Genomic DNA, 21032 nt, shown 5'->3' with positions numbered 1-21032 from the left:
TTTCCTTAAAGGGGACACCTACACTTGCATTTGTCATTCCCTCAGCTCCCAGTTTCTCAACCAGCTGCAGCCCCAAACCCAAAGGTCCAGTTCTGAGCTCATTTCCCCCTGAGCCCCACTACTGTTCCTCCACTGCCAACCCCTCCAGTTGGCAGAGCCATTTTCAGTCCTTTCTCACTTTCCCTTCCCCCATCCAATCAATCATACAGGCCTTCTTACTTTTACTTCCTGAATATCTTTCTCTTCACCCTCATTGTCACTGCCTCTGTTGGCTTGCTAGGGTCGCTGCACCAAGGTACCATAAAGTGGGTTGATCAAACTACAGAACTTTATCATCTCATGGTTCTGGAGGCTGGAAATCCAGCTTTTGGTAGGTCTGATTCCTTCTGCAGGCTGTGAGGGAAGGATCTACTCCAGATCTCTCTCTTAGGCCCGTGGATGGCCACCTTAACGTTCACATGGCATTCTCCTTGTATTTTCACATTGTCTTCCTTCTGTGTTCAAATTTCCCACTTTCTCTTGATTGATTGATTGGCCATGTTGTACAGCATGTGGGATCTTAGTTCCCTGACCAGGAATGGAACCCATACCCTTTGCAATGGAAGCACACTCTTAACCACTGGACCACCAGAGAAATCTCCAAATTTCCCCTTTTTATAAGTAGATCAGTCATATTGGATTAGGTACATTCTAATGATCCACTTTACCTTGACTGGACCTCTGTATATACTCTCTCTCCAAATAAGATCACATCCTGAGGTGTTGGGAGGTAGGACTTCAACCCAGGAATCTTGGAGGGGCACAATTTAATCCAAAACATCACCTCCATTCAAGGTTTTGTCACTTCTCAACTGTATCATTTCTTATTTGTCTCCTTAGGGGAGTCCCTGCTCCCAGCATTATCTTCTTTCAATCCATCCTCCACTCTGCTGCCAGAGGATCACCTAAAACCTGCTATGGCTGCCAGGATAAATCCACAAACCGGCCCTTTGTCCTCTGCCTTCTGCCATCCTTCCCAGTCTTACTTCTCACCATTCAAGTAGCATTTTTGCAGCCATCTTGAGCCCTTTGTCATGATTACCCTGCCTGTGAACTTGACTATGTGTGGCTCCTCCTGCCTGGGATGGTCTCTCTCCCTGCTCTCACTAATTGAACAGTTCATGGGGTCTTCAGGCCAGCTCCAGTGACATCTTCCCTCAAAAGCCTTCCCTAACACCCCCATTCTGGGTTTTGTGTTTTCCCTCCAGGACCTACATTCCCTTTCCCTTTCTCTCTGCTTTTCTTTTACTTACTAGCCTGTCTTCCTTACCAGAGCCTCTAGTTCAGTGCCTAATATACCAAAAGTACTCACTACACATTTGCTGAACACATGAGTAAGTGAATAAATGAAACCTCCTTTAGAAAATTGCAGTGTCAGAGTGAGTTAGTTAGGTGGTGATAACAAAAGTTTTTACAAGGCAGGGACAAAGTCAGCGGTGGGTGTGGTAATCAGAAAGGTTTTAAATTCTAAAAGGCAGACAGAAACTGCATTTCAGCTGCTGTCGTGCTGTTCGGAGGAAAGTACTGCTACTGCATTGACTGTTTAGTAACATGACCAGCAAGAAAATAATTGCAGTGTTTGGAGCAACAGGTAAAAAACTTCTTACGTTAAAAGTGTGTGCTGACTTGGCTTACTTTCTTGTTTTCCTGTTTTTAACTTCAGAGCCTGCAAGCATAGACTGAACAAAGAGCCCTTTGGAGAAATTTGAAAAAGTTTATCATTTGCTTGCATTTCTGATGTGGTAAAGGGGCAGGGTGATTTGACTTGATTTGTTCAGAAATGATCTCAAGAGGCACAAGGACATCTGACATATTCTCTTGTTCTTGATCATGGGCTGATTTGTTGGTGTAAGTCTCATTTCAGCACAAGTTATCCACTACAGACTTTTCTCCACTCACTTCCTGACAAACACAAGGAGCAAATGTGAGAAGGCCATGGGCATGTAGAAGATAGCTGCATCCTGACCAGAACAGGAAGGACTCTGAAAGGACGGAGAGGGTGGGGATTAGGAGAACGCACGCCCGGACTCCTCTCATGCACAGCTGCCCGAGCCTTGAAACTGGCATTTCTGCTTCCACTCTGCCTCCCTCACAATCTGTGCTCCAACAGCTAGACCTATCTTTGCAGATCTTTCCAATCAGCTCACTCTCTGTCTGTCAGTTCTCATTTCTGCCTTTTGCTGATCTATTTGAAACTGTTGGATCATGGCAGGTCTCGACTGAAACCCCCCCCCCGCAACAGCGCCCCCTACCTCACTCAAGTGAAACGAAAGCCCAAATATTGGCCTGCAAGACCCTTCTCCCTCTGCCATTCTCCCTCTCCCACTCTGCCTGTTCCCCAAACACACTCCCAACTTAAGGCCTTTGCACTGGCTGCTCCCTCAGCCTAGAATAATCTTCCTTCCTTCGTCACCCACGATGATTTCTCTCTCATGTCTTCCAAGCCCATAACTGCTCTCCAGACTTTCCTTTTTTAAAATGGCAACTTCACTCCACCCTGCCACTGTCTGACTCCTCTTCCCGCTTGATTTCTTCCTTTACCATCTTCTCTCCACACTAGGATAGAAGCTCTATGAGGACAGGGGTTTTATCTGAAGGGAGGCAAGTGCTAAAGTGGGGAGAAAAAGAGAAGTAAATTCTCAAAAACCCAAAAGCCATGGGCTTCCCAGGTGGCTCAGTGGTAAAGAATCTGCCTGCCAATGCAGGAGACACCAACCAGTTTGATCCCTGGTTTAGGAAGATCCCACATGCTGCAGAGCAACTAAGTCTGGCAGCTGCTGAAGCCTGTACCCTCTTCAGCCTGTCTTCCACAACAACAGAGGCCGCCAAAATGAGAAGCCCTCGTACTGCAACTAGAAAGTAGCTCTCACTAGCCTGGACTAGAGAAAGCCCGTATAGCAGTTCCCCACATTGCCCCCTAAACAACTCCAAGAGCCAGGTATGACACTGACTTTAAAAGGAAGAAAAAGGCAATCAGATGAGGGGATGGCTGTATATTGTATTAGGGCAATAGTGAAGCTGTTGGTTTTTCCTGAAAGAGATGAGAAGTCACTGAAGGGTTTTGAGCAGAGTTGTGACATGATAAGACTTGGTGCTAAAGCTTCATGTTGGTTTCTGTTTGGTGAAGAAGCTGTAGGGGGCAAGGGCTGAAGCAGGGAGACTTAGGAGGCTGTTGCCCTAAATCAGGCATGATTGACAATGGCTTAGGCTAGGGAGTGGTCAGATTCCCAATATGTTTTAAGGAGCATTGACGTGGTTCCCTGATGGGTCAGATATCAGAGGTAAAGAATGACTCCTAAGTGTTCTGGCTTGAGCAAATGAAAGAATGAAGTTGTGAAATGGGGGGGACCTGGAGGGAGCAGGTCAAGACAGGTCAGGAGCCCTGTTTCAGTCTCTTTAAACTTGAGTTGCTGCCTCGGCATTCAGAATAGAAGGATGGTAAGAGCCTTGGGAGTGGCTCCTAAAGGAATCAGGTTAGATGTGTTAAAGTTGAAGAAAGTTGGCTTGCAGTTGGCTGAGGAGGTGTGCTGATTGCTTTACTGCCCAGTTTTAATCCTTTGTTCAATAACCTTGGATTTCTGGGTATGTGTTTGGGGATTTGGGAAAGGGTTACTAGATTTGGCAGATAAAAATACAAGATGCCTAATTAAACGTGATAGGGAAAGTGTTAACCCTTACTTGTGGATGCGTTTGCATGTCAAACGCTTGAGCATCATCTCCAGTGTCTGCCATTAAAATGCTGCTCTCTTCATGGACTCACCTGCAAGGGAGCACAGCCAATATGGTTGAATTCGTCCCCTGGTTTGAGTCTTAATGAGACATTAAAGTGGGTGTGATTAGGAGAGCCAGTTCTGGTTTTGATTCAACTCCTCTTATTTTTTCATATTTGTCCATATTGCTTGCGTCTCCATTTTATATGGGTCCAGGCAAAGACTGTCCATCTGAAAGCTGAGAATGCAGAGCACAGAGGTTTCATTATTTGTACTTCCTTCATTCACTCATTCTTTCATTCAATAAACAGATATTGAAAGCTTGCAAGGTTCCAGGCACTAATCTCAAAACATGAATGGCAAACGGGGATAAAGAGTAAAGAGTTTGTCTTCAAGGTGAACTTTGTTACAGTACAGTCCTAAGGAAATAATTACAACAGTTAGTGTTTTGAGTTGCACCGTGTCCCTCCCCTAGTTCATATGTTGAAACCTAATCTCTAGTACTTCTGAATGTGACAGTATTTGCACATATACAATGTGTTATTGTATTGTTAAAGAGGTCATTTAAAGAGGCAGTTCAGTTAAAGTGAGGCCACAAGAGTGGGCCACGGTCCAATCTGACTGCTGTTCTCTTGAGAAGAAGGAAGTTTGACACAGAGACACGAGGGGCTCAAGGGCACACAGGAAGGACCGCATGAACACACAGTGAGCTGCCTCTCTTTTTACAATCCGAGGAGAGCGGCTTCAGGAGAAATCAAGCCAGACGAGGACATCTTGTTCATGGCCTTCTGGCCTCCAGGGGTATGAAAAATATGGGTTGTTGAAGCCACCATTCTGTAGAATCTGGTTATGGCAGCTCTAGCAAACTAATAAGGTCAACAGATTTTTTTAAATTGAATTTTAATTTTTATAGATGTAGCATTTCAGAAATAGTCTTCTCAATGTAATATCTTCTCCAATCTCTGAGGATATTAATCCTTTAAAAATTTTCTTCTGTTCCCTGCCTTTTTTTTTTACCTTTTCTTTTTTTTTTTTATCAGTTTGTTTATTTTGGTTTTACCTTTCATGTTGGTGGCTTTCCTCGAACATTTGATGAACTTTGGCTATCCGTTCATATTCAGTACAAGAGTACAAAACTGGCTAAGGGTCCAAAGGCAAAGTCCCCAACGGCAGGATTATCAGTGGTCTATCATTTGGGGTACCCCAAAAAAGAAGTGCCACACTCTCTCAGAGAAGTTGAGAAAATTTAGTAAAGATGGGAAAGAACAGAAAGACTAAGCAAGCAACACGAAAGGACCAAAGGACAAGAGAGAGGACCAAACCCTGGGAAGAGCAGCAATGTGAAGGGTCCACCACTGCTCCAACCCCTGGGTCCCCTGTTGATGCCCTCCGCTGGCCAGACCCAGACTGAAGGCAAAAGAGCCCACTGATGGATTTCATACAGGGCAGCCTCTCAAGGAGCTAGGCAGGAGAGAGAACGGAAGGTGTATTTTGAACCACACACACACGAAATTCAGGACAGATGTGGGACCAGTCTGATGGAGGATCCCAAATATCAGTGAATGTGTAGAGTATATGGTATCCCCCAGAGGACATTCAGTAAATATTTGTAAAGTGGGTAAATCAGGTGAGTGATGACCATATCATGAACAGTCTTGAACATCACAAAAAGAAATTTCTGCAAGTTTTCAACCTTTAAAAAAAAAAAAAAGAATAGGAACTTCTTTTGAAAGTAAAATTCTACGAAGAACCTAAAAAATGAAACCTCTGACCAGTTAAGGCTTCTCTTGTGGCTCAGATGGTAAAGAATCTGCCTGCAAGGTAGGAGACCCAGGTTTGATCCCCAGGTTGAAAAGATCCCCTGGAGAAGGGAATGGTAACCCATTCCAGTATTCTTGCCTGCAAAATTCCATGGACAGAGGAGCCTGACCAGTTAAAAGTAGAATTGCTTAGTGGACTCTGGGGTGGAGGCTCTGGTCCCCTGCTCTCCTGGCCTCCCTGTTGCCTCCAGGCTCCCCCATTCTTTCTCTCCTCCACGGCTTCTGCTAAGCTACCTCTGAGAGTGCTGTGAGAAACCTAATTTGAAAACCGCTCTTGCAAGCCATGGGAATGCCTCCTGAAGTAGTTCCAGCAGCAGTTTTACTCTGAGTAACTGGATTCCTTGACCAGCTTCTTTTAGTGAACTTTCTTCCTGATCCTTTCTGTGTTTTTTCTTCCCCAATTCCACAGGAGCTCAGGGCGGCTCTGTGGCCAGGGCCATGTTCGAGGGCAAAAAATATGTGGTGAGAGCGCTGACCCGATGTGACCCGCCCGAAGGCGCAGGTGCTCCGGGACCTTGGGGCCAAGGTGGTTGAAGGGGACCTGAATGACAAAGCATCGGTGGAGGCTGCCTTGAAAGGAGCTTATGGGGCCTTCCTGGTAACCAACTTCTGGGACCATTTCAGCAAAGAGAAAGAAGTGTGTCAGGTGGGAACCAAGTATAAGCCCTTTCTTTTTTCCTGCCTGGCCATGCTGCCCTCCCTGGATGGGGTTGGGCCTCACCCCATCACTTCTCTCTGGCATTTATGAAATCCATGTACTTCAGGTGGATTATTAGGTGACTGTAAAATCAGTGTCATGTGACATCTGTCCAGAGGTGACCTTGGAGATCTGAGAGTGGTCATGTAGTGAAGCCAGTTATTAGAGCCTCTGATGTTTACCATTTGTAGTAGATGGCACGTGAGGGTTGGCAGCAAGGACATCCCATGAATTAAGGTTACTCTGAGAGTGAAATGGGAAGAACAAAATGGAAGGACTGTGTTTAGACTTCTGGCAGAGAATCTGGAAATGAATTAACAATGCATACATAAGAAAGGAAGTAAGCAAACAAGCAAATGAGCCACAAGGATGAACTCCAGGGAAAATGAAAATTTGTCGAAAAAGTGAGTATGACCATAAAATATCGCGGGGCTCTGCTTCACCTGTGTTAGCACCGATGAATGATGTAGCCCCAAATACATATTCTGAGGATGAAAGAAGGGCAGCTGTGTATGTATGTGATGGTTGTGGTGGTGGTGGGCTGTATGTGTGAGAATACTGTTGTGCTGTTGTTAAGATGTGCCCAACGCTTTGCGACCCAATGGACTGTAGCCCACCAGGCTCCTTTATCCAGAGGATTTTCCCAGGCAAGGATACTGCTGTTTTCTTCTCCAGGGGTCTTCCCTGACCCAAAGATCAAACTCGCTTCTCCTGATGCATCTCCTGCTTTGCAGGCAGGTACTTTACCACTGAGCCACCAGGGAAGCCCATGAGGGGGAGAGAGAGAGAGAGAGAGAGAGAGAGAGAGAGAGAGAGAGAGAGAGAGAGAGAGAGAGGGAGGGAAGGAGGGAGGGAGGGAGGGGGGGGGGGGGGGGGGGGGGGGGGGGGGGGGAGAGAGAGAGAGAGAGAGAGAGGGAGAGAGGGAGAGAGCGAGAGCGAGGGAGAGAGAGGGGGGAGAGAGCGAGAGGGAGAGAGGGAGAGAGAGAGAGGGAGGGAGAGAGAGGGGGGAGAGAGGGGGGGAGAGAGAGGGGGGGGGGGACAGAGAGTGAGCACGCGCGTGCGAGAGAGCGCGAGCTGAAGATGGGGCTTCTCTGTTATAGTAGAAATTTAGTAGATGATTTCTTAAACTGAGAAAAACCAAGGATTAACAGTATTAAACATGTTATTTAGAAATAAAGAAGCAGCTAAAAGAGATGAAAATGAGCACGTAGAATATCAGGAATGAGCCCACAGAATTTTTGGAAAGTAGTTATCACCATGAGGGGTACAGCGAACTTTTCTGTCGTTATAAGATCTACTTTCCCCTCCTCTATGCCAGTACTATTTGCAATTTATACATAAGTTTAAATAGAAAATATGAAGATTAGATTTTTAAAATGTAATGGATGGGGTCAGACTTTTTCAGAAATGGTAAAATTCAAAAAAAATTAAGAGCAGGATTGAACCATTTTAGGAACGTCTGTTAATTGCGTCACTTACAGCTTGTCTTTAAGTGATAAATTTCGGAAAGGCTTATTTTAGAAACTCTGAGTTCTAATTCTGATATTCACTCACTGTGGAATGCAGGGGTACAAGTCATTTCTCTGTCTCACTTTCTAAACCTAAGCCAGATTAGTTATGTCCTCTCTGTCTGGTATGGGGTTTTGTGAGGAAAAGAAGGAAAAAAGAGAGAAGGAGAGGAAGGATGAAGGAGCTTTGAAAAAATTGGAACTAAAACTACAAAAAAGAAAATATATGTACATCCATGCATGCTTGTATGTGTGTGTGTATTTATAAAAAACAATTATATATAAATATCCCTCCATTTTGCCCTCAGTATCCAAATGGTGAACAGATATAATCTATTATCAGAAAACATTACACACTGCTTTCTCAGGTATCCCTGAGCTTCTTATATATATATGTGGTAGTGGATCACAGAGTTGCTGACAGCCCAGAGGCAGGGGCCGGGTTCCTTACTGTTTGCACCAGAAGATGCGTTCAGCATTTTGACACAGTGGAGCCTCTGCTCCTGGATCCTGGTGGCCTCTCCTATGATCTGAGGCTGGGAAAACTCTCCTCCAAGGAGGACTATAAGAGAAAGAGGGGGTGGGTAGAGGACCCAGAACCAGCCCCCCAGTCTGCATGCAAATTCAACCTTCTCTATAAGGCGTCTACCTTTGTCCCTCAGGGAAAGGTGGTGGCTGATGTTGCCAAGAGCCAGGGTCTGAAGCACGTGGTGTACAGCGGCCTGGAGAACGTCAAGCGCCTGACAAATGGCAAGCTGGAGGTGCTGCACTTTGACAGGAAGGGAGAGGTGGAGGAGTATTTCTGGTCCATTGGCGTTCCCATGACCAGTGTCCGAGTGGCAGCTTACTTTGAAAATTTTCTTGGCCCATTGAAGCCAGTGAAGGCCTCTGATGGAGATTACTACACCCTGGGTACGTGGAGGGTTGTAGTGAAACTGCCCGGACACCAGCTTTCCCCCTGCCCAGCCCCCTATTCCCCTCCTTCCTCTCTCTGCATGCCGTCCGAGTGCTCGCTGTGTGGTTGGCTCTGGGTGAAGTGCTGACAGGGGCCCAATGTTGTCCTAGATTTCCTGGGGAGCTGGATCTTGGGCTGGAAACACCAAGGATTACACTTCCTGTCTCATCCAGCTGACACTCCTCATATAAGCAGTGAGCCATGTGGCCTCAGGCCTCAGTTTCCTCATGTCTAAGAGGAAAGTTGGACAAGATGACTTTCCCTTCTAGCTCATCTCCCTGCCCTTCTGTGGCTACAGGGAACACATTCTTCTCTTGACCTGGATCTCAGGGTCAGAATCCTGAGAGGGTCCATGGCCATACCATCCTGAGTGCACCTGAGCTTGTCTGATCTCAGAAGCTAAGCAGGGTCGGGCTGGTTAGTACTTGGATGGGAGAATCCTGAGAGAGACAGTGACTCCCTGGGAATGGGTTTCCAGCCCTGCCTGCAGAGTCTGGTTCCATAAGTCTGGTCTGGGGCCTGCAAGACTATAGTTCTAACCAGGATTCCCGGTAATTCCAGTGCTGCCAGTCCACTGGCCAGCACTCCCCTGCCCTTTGGGGACATTTTCTTTGCCCATAGTCCAGGGTGGTTCTGTAGAATGGAGGGAGTGTGAGAGAATCAGTGACTGCAAGTCAGTCATTCTTCCCTGGCACATAATTAAGACTTGTCAGGGACGTAACTAGTGGCAAAGCAGAACTGAGCTGGAGCCTGGAGCACCTGCCGCATGTCACAGATGACTTGGGTAATAGTTCAGCAAGTGACCAGATAAGTGTGTAGATGTGATACATCTCCTCACCGCCCTTCCCTTCTTCCTATGCCTCTACCAGATTTCAGAAGCCTGCACATATGACATTTCCCAGGTTCTAAGCTAGGATATTATAATCTATGAATTAGATTGGCCCTAGGTGAAGACGTGATGCTTTAAACTTCTGCTGGTACCCAGTCCCATCTGAGCTCCCCACGTTTGTAAAAGGAAATGGCACCCCACTCCAGTACTCTTGCCTGGAGAATCCCATGGATGGAGGAGCCTGGTGGGCTACAGTCCATGGAGTCGCAAAGAGTCGGACAGGACAGCGACTTCACTTTCACTTTCATTTTCTTTCACGTTTGTAAAACCCAGCCTCAGGTATCCCTGAGCCTCATCCTCTCCCTTCCGTCAAGCGCTGCCCCCTCCATAGGGAATAGCTCCCTGCCACCACCCCCCGCCTGCCCACACACACACCATCGGGCATATTGAACATTTACTGAGGACTTACTGGGTATTTGGTGTCTGTTTCATAGATGGGGAAACTGAGGCACAGATGGATTAGATTAACTTTGCCAAGATCAATAGTAAGGTAGAACCAGAACTTGAACTCTGGTAATCTGACTCCAGAACCATACTCTTTTCATGAAAAAAAAAAAAAAAATCTTTTTTTTTTTGGTCACACCATGAGGCAAGTGGGATCTTAGTTCCCCAACCAGGGATTGAAATCATGCCCCCTGCGGTGGAATTGTAGAGTCTTAACCACTGTACCACCAGAGAATTCCAGAACTATATATATATATTTTTTTCAGTCAATAAGAAATTTACTTGTTTTAAAAAAATCCAAATGCCAGCATTGTCCAGAAAAATTTAACAGATTTATAATTGTTATAAAGTTGAACTGCTAAAACTTGTTCACTGAAACATTCTGACATTCATTAATACTTTATGTCCTGCATTTATATAAAAAATTCACACACAAATGAAAATGGAAAAACTGCCAGTACCTGATTTCTGTCCCCTATTTTTCCACTTGCAATCATATACTTAGGTACCTTTTGACCCCATGGAAAAAAAATATCTAATGTTCAGAATTACCAATAGCAGGAAGAAGATAATTTTTTTTTTTTTTTAAAGAATGAAATGTTTACCATCTTAGTGGATTCTTAAGCACGTTCTCCACATATGCGGCGTGCTAGCTCATGTCTTATGGCATAACTGTGAAACGTTTGGCATAGATAGCACACAGGTTCAGTTCAGTTCAGTCGCTCAGTCGTGTCCGACTCTTTGTGACCCCATGAATCGCAGTACGCCAGGCCTCCCTGTCCATCACCATCTCCCGGAGTTCACTCAGACTCACGTCCATCCAGCCATCTCATCCTCGGTCGTCCCCTTCTCCTCCTGCCCCCAATCCCTCCCAGCATCAGAGTCTTTTCCAATGAGTCAACTCTTCACATGAGGTGGCCAAAGTACTGGAGTTTCAGCTTTAGCATCATTCCTTCCAAAGAAATCCCAGGGTTGATCTCCTTCAGAATGGACACGTTGAATCTCCTTGCAGTCCAAGGGACCCTCAAGAGTCTCCTCCAACACCACAGTTCAAAAGCATCAATTCTTCGGCGCTCAGCCTTCTTCACAGTCCAACTCTCACATCCATACATGACCACAGGAAAAACCATAGCCTTGACTAGATGGACCTTAGTCGGCAAAGTAATGTCTCTGCTTTTGAATATACTATCTAGGCTGGTCGCAACTTTTCTTCCAACTTTTAATTTCATGGCTGCAGTCACCATCTGCAGTGATCTTGGAGCCCCCCAAAATAAAGTCTGACACTGTTTCCACTGTTTCCCCATCTATTTGCCATGAAGTGATGGGACCGGATGCCATGATCTTCGTTTTCTGAATGTAGAGCTTTAAGCCAACTTTTTCACTCTCCTCTTTGACTTTCATCAAGAGGGTTTTTAGTTCCTCTTCACTTTCTGCCATAAGGGTGGTGTCATTTGCAGTTCTGAGGTTATTGAGATTTCTCCTGGCAATCTTGATTCCAGCTTGTGTTTCTTCTAGTCCAGTGTTTCTCATGATGTACTCTACATATAAGTTAAATAAGCAGGGTGACAATATACAGCCTTGACGCACTCCTTTTCCATGGAACCAGTCTGTTGTTCCATGTCCAGTTCTAACTGTTGCTTCTTGACCTGCATACAGATTTCTCAAGAGACAGGTCAGGTGGTCTGGTATTCCCATCTCTTTCAGAATTTTCCACAGTTGATTGTGATCCAGACAGTCAAAGGCTTTGGCATAGTCAATAAAGCAGAAATAGATGCTTTTCTGGAACTCTCTTGCTTTTTCGATGATCCAGCGGATGTTGGCAATTTGATTTCTGGTTCCTCTGCCTTTTCTAAAACTAGCTTGAACATCAGGAAGTTCACGGTTCATGTATTGCTGAAGCCTGGCTTGGAGAATTTTGAGCATTACTTTACCAGCATGTGAGGTGAGCACACAGGTTAGTGTCTTCAAAAAGGCCAACAAGATAGGCCTCAGTTGCCTTCTGCAAAGCACCAATAACTGCACTCTGGAAGCGCAGATCTGTTTTGAAGTCCTGAGCGATTTCCCACACCAGATGCTGGAAGGGGAGTTTGCGAAGTTCAGTGGACTTCTGATGACGTCTAATTTCACGGAGGCCTGTAAAGATGAGGTTTCTTCACCCCTCCAGTAGAGGGCGCATTCTTGGGAGCAGCTTTTGTAGTGAGTTGCTTCCTCGGTCGGAGAAGGCAATGGCACCCCACTCCAGTACTCTTGACTGGAAAATCCATGGACGGAGGAGCCTGGTAGGCTGCAGTTCATGGGGTTGCTAAGAGTCGGACATGACTGAGCGACTTCACTTTCACTTTTCTCTTTCGTGCATTGGAGAAGGAAATGGCAACCCACTCCAGTGTTCTTGCCTGGAGAATCCCAGGGACAGCGGAGCCTCGTGGGCTGCCGTCTCTGGGGTCACACAGAGTTGGACACGACTGGAGTGACTTAGCAGCAGCAGCAGCTTCCTCACTGCTTTACCGCTGGTTGATTTGCCTACATACGAGCCATGGTATAGAGACCTCCTTACTTAACCCTTTCTCCTTTGGCTGGAGCTAAGTGAGCTAGAGGTGACGCTGGCCGGCTGCGAACAGAATTCTTTTTGGTAAAGAACCATATTTTTACCACTGTCCCTTAGCACCTTTTAAACTCAGCCCAAGAACTTCAATCTTCAAATAAAAGCAAACCTCAGAGTCAGAATAGACTTCATTCTGAATGCCTCAAAAACAGAGACTGCTTTTTCACAATTATAATGTATAATTTAGAATATAATTTATTTATAAACTTATATATCTTATAATTATAATTTGTTTATAATTTATTTACATTCATACATTTATATATTTTATAATTATAATTTGTTTATAATTTATTCATATTTATAAATTTATATATAATTATAACATATGCAGAGGAATGAGCAGACATTTTGCCTACCCAGATATCAGGTAGGAGGTTAATTTTGTTGCAAAAAGACAAACTGTGACATTTAGTTCCTGGCTGGTAAACCTTAAGTCACTTTTACACTGGACTGGAATTCAGAGACCTTGACTCTTGTTCTGGCCTGTTGTTTCCTAACTGTAAGGCACTGGGTGAGTCAATAGACTTAGATTCTTCAGTTTAAAAAATGGCAGTGCTGGGGCTAGATCGCGTCCACATTGGGTTCCAGTCTCAGGAGTGTGGGCTTCCGGGAATCTGTGAGAGGCTATGCCCACCTGTAGGAAGGGCACAGAATTCGGAGTGATGGATGAGGGCTTGAGTTCCCTTCTGCTGCTTGCTGGCTGAGTAACTCAGGCAACTCCCTGATTTTGCTATGTTTCAAGGCTGTTTTGAGGATTAAACCAGCCAATATGTTTGCTAACTGATTCATTCAATAAATATTTGAAGGCCTCCTACGTGCCAGTGACTTAGTTCACTTTACTGGGGATTCAGTAATAAACCACTCAAAGCAGACAAAGGTCTGCCCTCATTAAGCTCATATTCTGGTCGAGGAGGTGGATGGCAGAGAAGCATAATAGAGAAGTAAAACATATTATATGTTAGAAAGCGATAACTGCTCTAAAAAAATAAGGCTGAGTAAAGTGTATGTGGAGTGGTAGCAGTAAGCGAGGCATGTGGAATTTAAATTAGGTGATTGGTGGGCTTTGAGAAGGTGACATCTGAGCAACTTCTGATAGAAGTAACTAACTGGCTTTGTGAATATTCAGGGGAAGACATTTTCAGGCAGACAGAACAGACAGTGTGTTTGGATCAGAGCAGGTTGGGGGGTTAGGGAGAGGGGAGTAGGAGGTGAGGCTGGAGCTAGTAAAGGGTCTGGTCCTGTAAGTCAAGGTTTTTCTCCAGAGAGACACACAGAGCCATTGAAGGGGTCTGGGCAGATATGACATGAGCTAACTTTAGTTTTTACAGAATCACTCTGACTTTTGTGTTGAAAAGAGCCTGTGGAAGGGCAAGAGTGGAATTGGAAATAAGGGGCCCAACTTTGCAATAATCCAAGTCAGAGATGGTGGTGTCTTTGTTGTTCAGCCGCTGAGTTGTGTCTGATTCTGCGACCCCATAGACTACAGCACACCAAGCTTCCCTGTCCTTTGCTGTCTCCCAGAGTTTGCTCAGATTCATGTGCATTGAATTGGTGATGCCATCTAACCATCTCACCCTCTGCCGCCTTCTTCTTCTCCTGCCCTCAATCTTCCCCAACATCAGAGTCTTTTATGAGTTAGCTCTTCTCAGATGGTGGCTTAGACTAGGGTAATGCCAGTGAGGATGGTGAGAAGTCTTCAAATTCTGGACACTGTGAATACGACTACAAAAAAAAATGGATCTGGGGTGGGAGACAAATGTCAAGGTTGACTCTAAGATTTTTAACTTGAGCAACTAGAATCATAGAGTTGCCATTAACTGAGAAGGAAATCTGTAGCAGAAGCAGGTTGTCCAGGAATTCATTTTGGGGCACAGTGAGTTTATAATGTCTATTAAACATTCAAGTAAGGATATTGAGTAGGACATGGGGCAAATGCATCTGGAGCTGAACAGAGATATTGGGCTTTTTGCACAGAAGATGCTTAGTAAATGGTAGTGTTTTTTTTTTTAAATCAATATGCAGGTATTATGATATTTTCTCAAACAAACCTTATAACTGCGTAGATGGTAGCGACTCAGTGTTACATGGTGCTCCCATACCTTTTGTTTAACTGGTTGATTAATTCAGATTGATGGGACCTACCAAGGATGTGATGTAATTAGCTCTTTTTATCTTTTTATTTTTTAAACTAGCACTACCTATGGGGGATGTACCAATGGATGGTATCTCGGTTGCAGATATTGGAGCCGCTGTCTGCAGCATCTTTAATTCTCCAGAGGAGTTTGTGGGCAAGGCTGTGGGTCTCAGTGCAGAAGTGCTGACTATACAGCAGGATGCTGATGTTCTGTCCAAGAGTTTGGGGAAAGAAGTCCGAGACGCAAAGGTGAGTTTCTAAGAAACATAAACATGATCACAAGAGGTCACATCCCACTAACTTACAAATTCTGGGAGATTTTTCACAGATTTGGTCAGGGTTGAGCTGAGGCTGTTGGAAGAAATTGGAGAGGATTCCTGTTCTATGAATCTGTCTTCATCTGTTGGTGCATCTGAACCCTACCCTTAAGGCTTTATTGCTTTGGCTTCAGGTTAATCAGCTTATTAAAGTACAATTCCTTTTGGGTGGAAAGAACTTAGACTTTGAAGACCAAGGTACAACATTCTCATATACACCATCCTCCCCTCCCCTCCCAGGGACTCATTGCTGATCAGGCCAGTGTGCCAGAGTTGGCCAGCCTCAGGCAAGGCACTTAGCCTTTCTGAGCTGTGGCCTCCTCATTTAAAAAGTGGATGAGAGCATCTATCTGGGGAGTTTTGTGAAAATTAGGGTATATTTAGAGAGCTTAGCTTAGTGTTTGGCATATAATAAGCATATCTCAAGGACCTGTTATATACCTGGTGCTACCTTTGAGGACGTCACAGCAGAGTTGGGGTGAAAATTCTCACTCACATGAAGTCACAGTGATCAAACAAGAGCAGAGCGCTATGGTGCTTGACTGTGTTGCCCACACTCTCTGCTCTATGGGCGGTCAGAGAGGGTAGGAGAAGGCTTCACCAAAGAAGTAGCTTTGAGGTGGTCCTTGAGTCTGGGCAAGACTGCGAATGGGTGGAGGGAGCAATAGAGCTGGCCTAAGTTCTAGAATCAACAGGAATGAACCGGAGGCAGTCTGGGGAAGTGAGCAAGTCCCGGCTCTGCCCTTATCCCTCTGGGGACTCTTGGAAAGTTACTTAACTTCTCCATGGTTGTGTGTGCGTGTTCAGTCATGTCTGACTCTTTGCGACCCCCTGGACTGTAGCCCACTAGGTTCCTCTGTCCATGGGGATTCCCCAGGAAAGAATATTGGAGTGGGTTGCCTTTCCCTTCTCCAGGGGATTTTCCTGACCCAGGGATGGAACCCATGTCTCCTGAGTTTCCTGCATTGGCAGGTGGATTCTTTACCACTGAGCCACCTGGGAAGCAGACTTAACCTCTCCAGCCTCCCTTTGTTCATATGTTAAAGAAGATTATTACACCTGCCATAGGCTTGTTGCGAGGATGTGGTGAGTCCCATGTGGGAAAGGCTAGCATTGGGTCTGGCATTTAGTAAGCCCTCGATAACTAACTGGGTTGGAATGGCCTGGGCTTGAGTGTGGCCACAATAGACCTTTTATAGAGAAGTGAGGGCAATGGTTCAGCCTGAGTGCTTCCAGACATTTCTCCAAGCAGCTCTTGTCAGAGGACGGAGAGAGAAGAGTGTTTGTGAGAAGGAAGTGTGCGTCTGTGTGTGCCTGGCCTGGACACTGTTGCAGCTGAAAGGAGGACCCTCCCTCCCCTCAAGCTGGCACCAACTAGCGCGGCTCTCTGCCCCTCCTGACTGCTGCTCTCCCCTCTGTGAAAGGAGAGTGTAGTCTGGGCGGTTTCTCAGGCTCTGCCCAGCACTGACATTTCTCCAGAGTAGAGAGAGTCCCTTCCTCTTTACAGAGTTGAGTCTGCTTTTGCAAATTAGGATTGATTGGAACACACGCACACTTTTGTGTATTGCCTCTGGCTGGTTTCAGGATACACTGGTAGATCTGAGTAGCTGTGACAGAGACCATATGGCCCGAAAGCCTTAAATATTTATATCTGGCCCTTCAAGAGTAAGTTTGGTGAACCTGCTCTAGAATGTTTCCTAGAGTTAGGGGCAGAGGGTTGATTCTCATTTTCATCTGCAGCTCTTGGGCCAGTGAATCTTGGGAGGCTCTCTAGACTCCCAGTTCACCTCAGGTACTGGCTCTGTGTGGAGGCTGACAGATATTTTGAGGAGAAAACTATTGTAGGTATCAATCCAGCTATAAAACCACATTTGGGGATCTCACTGAAAACCACTCAAATTTCATGGAGAAAATGTTACTCCCAAGCCCAAGAAGTCACCACTCATTCAAAAGATGGACTTACGAGAACATCTGCAAAGTCATCTATCCCTGGGTCCAAATTTACTATTTAGTGACTGACCCCTCTCCCAGTGCTTTGCGTTTGGGTCTTGTATTCGTTTTGTCTGTGGGGTCTGAACTCTGTAAAGAAGAAGGGGCTGCTGCTGCTAAGTCGCTTCAGTCGTGTCCGACTCTGTGCGACCCCATAGACGGCAGCCCATCAGGCTCCCTGGTCCCTGGGACTCTCCAGGCAAGAACACTGGAGTGGGTTGCCATTTCCTTCTCCAATGCATGAAAGTGAAACGTGAAAGTGAAGTCGCTCAGTCGTGTCTGACTCTTCTCGACCCCATGGTCTGCAGCCCACCAGGCTCCTCCATCCATGGGATTTTCCAGGCAAGAGTACTGGAGTGGATTGCCATTGTCTTCTCTGAAAGAAGAAGGGGAGGAAGGTGACCAGTGTGGGCGTGTGGTGTGTGTGCATTCATTTCAGAGTACTGGGTAGACATTGTTTGGGATGGCTCAGGATTGTCCAAGCATCTCTCAGCCACATAATAGGTTTCTGACGGCTCTGGGTACAAGAAGTTGTTTCACAATGCAGCAGAAACTTCTCTGGCACACAGAATTTTATGGGATTAGAAACTGGAAGTTTTACAGAATGGTTAATGCTGTTCTTAGAAACTAGTTTGACTTAAAGCCACTGGTGCTGGTCTGGAGTAGAAAAAGGCGTACAGGCTGCGGTACTCTGGGGAAGGATGCATGTGGCCACAAGGTGGCGCTCCAGCCCTGGCAGTCTGACTTTCCCTGTCTGTTCAGAAGGTCGCTGTTTGCTTAATTACTTCATGACTACCCCCTCACCCCCCGACCCCACTCCTGAACTCCCCAGAATAAACTCCCATCAGAAACTCTGATCTGGCTGAAACTGCCTGTCTAACTCCAAAAGGGACACTGTTTTCTCAGAAAAGTGAGACACAACAGAGCAAATCTCTTTTCTTCAAAAACCTGCAGAAAAGAATCCCTTATTTTCCTGAGGAATATTAGTTACCAAAGTTACAGGATGAGACAGTAACCCAAGGAGACAGACATTTTAGAAGTCGTCTTCCATGCTTCTTTGATAGTGTTCTATTTTCAAACTCACTAAAATTTAAAAATGTTTTCTGATTTCAAAAATTATAAATGCTTACAGCAGAAAATAAAGAAAATTATTTTTAAAAAGAATATAAAAGTCACATTGTTTAATCTATCAGAGATAGTAACTGTTAAGATTTGTACATTTTCTTCTAGTCTTTTTCCAATATATATGTAATAAAATTACAACAACATGCTAAGTACCATTTTGGATCTGGCTTTTTCACTTGACATTAAATTATAAGCATATATTTCTATTCAACTTTTTAAAAAATATTGACTGCATGATATTTCTAGTGTAGATGTACCATAGTTACCATAGTTTATTTTACCATTCCTCTATTTTTTGGATATGCAGATTGTTCTTGATTTTTCATTATTATAAATGGCATGACAGTCATTGTTTTATATGAGTTTGCACCTGTTTCATTATTCTAAGACCAGATAGAGGTTAGAATTTTCTGAGCGAGGTTAGAGTTTATTGCTGGAGGCTAAAGACTGATTATATTGGATCCAATAGTTAGAAATGTTCTTAATGGGAATCCCATGGTGGTCCAGTGGTTAGGGCTCTGAGCTTCTGAAGTGGGCAAGATTTTGATCCCTGGTCAGGGAACTAAGATTCTACATACCATGTGGTGTGGCCAAAAAAAAGAAGAAGAAAGAAAGAAATGGTCTTAGTTGATGCAGATGGCGTCACTATAGATCCACTTAATGTCAGAAGGGTTTTGCAGAGGGTGACAGAGGGTGGCTCAGTGGGTATGTGATGAGCAGTGTTTGTTGGGCCTGGCTCTGGCAGAGGCTGCATGGCTGAAATTCAGATGTTTGTTTCCCATCAGGAGGGAAGGATGGAGAATCTAGTGCCTTGATGCTTCATGGAGGGCTTGATGGGTTGAAGATCTCAAAGGAATGCTGAGGAATCCCAGGAGGAAATGTATATAAAAACCAGTCAGATAAAGGGGCTATACACCCATGGTACCTTATCCCAAGTGCTTGTGGCCAGAAACAATTCAGCTTTCAGAATCTTTCAGCTTTTAGATGGGTTATGTCTACACACACTATGTAACATCACCATCAGGGGCTGGGGCAGGACCCTATAAGCAAACATATCAATATCTCTGCAGAGAAAGACAGGGAAATTTCCACTAAACAGGATGAAGACTATAAATAACTTCTCATAAGTTTAGATAAGGTTTTGCCCCTAAATTAGTTCAGAAAAGTCAGTATGTTGCCAAATTGCCCATGAAAAAAACTTCAGTGTTTCTTGGGCCTTGGGATTAGGCGAAAGAATTGTGAATTTGTATCATCATGAAGGTGAACAAGTTCTTCTCCAACTGTTTTAAATGAGGGCTATAACATTTCCTGTTGTTTCTTTTCTTTCTTTCTTTTTTAACTTGTTCTTAAAAGATCACCCCAGAGGCTTACGAGAAGCTGGAATTTCCTGGAGCAAAGGAAATGGCCGACATGGGTCGTTTCTATCAAATGAAGCCAGACCGTGACATCAAGCTCACCCACCGACTGAATCCCAAAGTCAAAAGCTTCAGCCAGTTCATCTCAGAGAACCAGGCAGCCTTGAAGAGCTCCTAAACTGTTCACACAGGCCTCTGAGAACACAGAGTCCTTCCTCCCAGATCCTGGTCTTCTCTTGAGCACTAAATCTATGTTTATAGAACAGATAGCTTAGAATACAGTTGTTATACCCTGAAGGCTTCCCTGGGTTGGGAGTGGGGCAGGGGCGGGGGCGGGGGCGGGCGGTAGGACACTGCAGAGCTGATTGAGGAAGTAATTGACCCACATGTAACGTTCCAGCTGCTCATAAACATGGCACACCTGTCAGGTTAAGTGAGATGCTCCCAGCCTGCCACCCTTTGTAGTTCTCTCTTCCCAACAGCCAGGCTGCCTTGGAAGTCTCTGGCCTGAGCAACTTGGAGCTCCTTCCCTTTCACAAATCAGTGGGGATGGGGAGACCCTCAGCTCTTTCCTTCATAAGTGACCTTGAGGCCTGTCTCTGAAACTCCCCTAGACAACTCCGGTTTTTTCAAGCGCGTTGTCACTTCTCTGTGAGGTTTTAAGTGATTTTAATTTTCTTAAAAATCTTTGTAGAGGGTTTTCTGGGGAACTCGGTGTTCAGGGAACAAGTGTCGGAAATTCAGTTTTGCTTCAAGGTTGGAAGCTCGTCTCTGATTCAGTCATTAAATCAGCTGTTGAATCATCACTCAGTTACTCGTCTTTTCATTCACCCACCCCTCGTTTATCCATCCCACAGTTTTCTTTTCAGCGCCGGCACCAACGGTACGTCTGTGGGCCTTGCTCCCCTCCTGTTTTCTTATTGGCGTGGTCCACTCTCCAAAGGCTGCCACGGCCCCTTTTCAGTTTGTGCTTGGGTTTATGTCATGCCAGGGCAAGAGCGGGGCTATGTCACCTCTTAGCGACAGGTGAAGCCCAGAGCCTCTGCAGTGCGTAAAGTCCAGGAGCTTGAGACGATGTCTGGCAGAAGGTGGTAAAGTGGAAAAAGAGGTGATGAAAGTGCCCCCAGGGTGTCCTTTCCTGTTTCTAGCTTAGCATTTTTCTATCCCATATTGTAATTGTCTTACTCAATAGCCTTCCTCTTGGCTGTGAGAGACTTGGACCCCTTTTTACCCCAGCACCTGGCACATGTTGGCGATCAATAAATGTTGATTGACTAAATGTGTGAATAAAGTTAACTGATCATACCGTTACAAGAAAAGGGAAATAAATAGGTGCATGGGTTGGAGAGTGGTGAGAACCAGCAGCTGATACTTAAAGCGCAAGAGGCTGTCCACGTCCGGGAGAGGACCTGACCCCTACTACTCTGTGGCAAGTAGTGGATGGG

The 21032-nt window shown here is 45.3% G+C and overlaps 1 protein-coding gene across 1 annotated transcript; it reads left to right on the top strand.

Annotated features, from left to right (window-relative positions):
• The first annotated feature begins 1546 nt into the window (after window positions 1-1546).
• On the top strand, window positions 1547-19913 carry LOC101105876 (nmrA-like family domain-containing protein 1). The gene is given in 6 exon segments (XM_012097660.5): window positions 1547-1630; window positions 5979-6045; window positions 6047-6215; window positions 8437-8686; window positions 14860-15050; window positions 19586-19913. Coding segments are annotated over 6 exon segments (897 nt in total). The 5' UTR covers window positions 1547-1590; the 3' UTR covers window positions 19766-19913.
• The last annotated feature ends 1119 nt before the right edge of the window (window positions 19914-21032 follow it).

This window comes from Ovis aries, chromosome 1 (assembly GCF_016772045.2).
Source record: "Ovis aries strain OAR_USU_Benz2616 breed Rambouillet chromosome 1, ARS-UI_Ramb_v3.0, whole genome shotgun sequence".
Lineage (NCBI taxonomy): Eukaryota > Metazoa > Chordata > Mammalia > Artiodactyla > Bovidae > Ovis > Ovis aries.
This window is presented reverse-complemented; position numbering and strand designations above follow the sequence as displayed.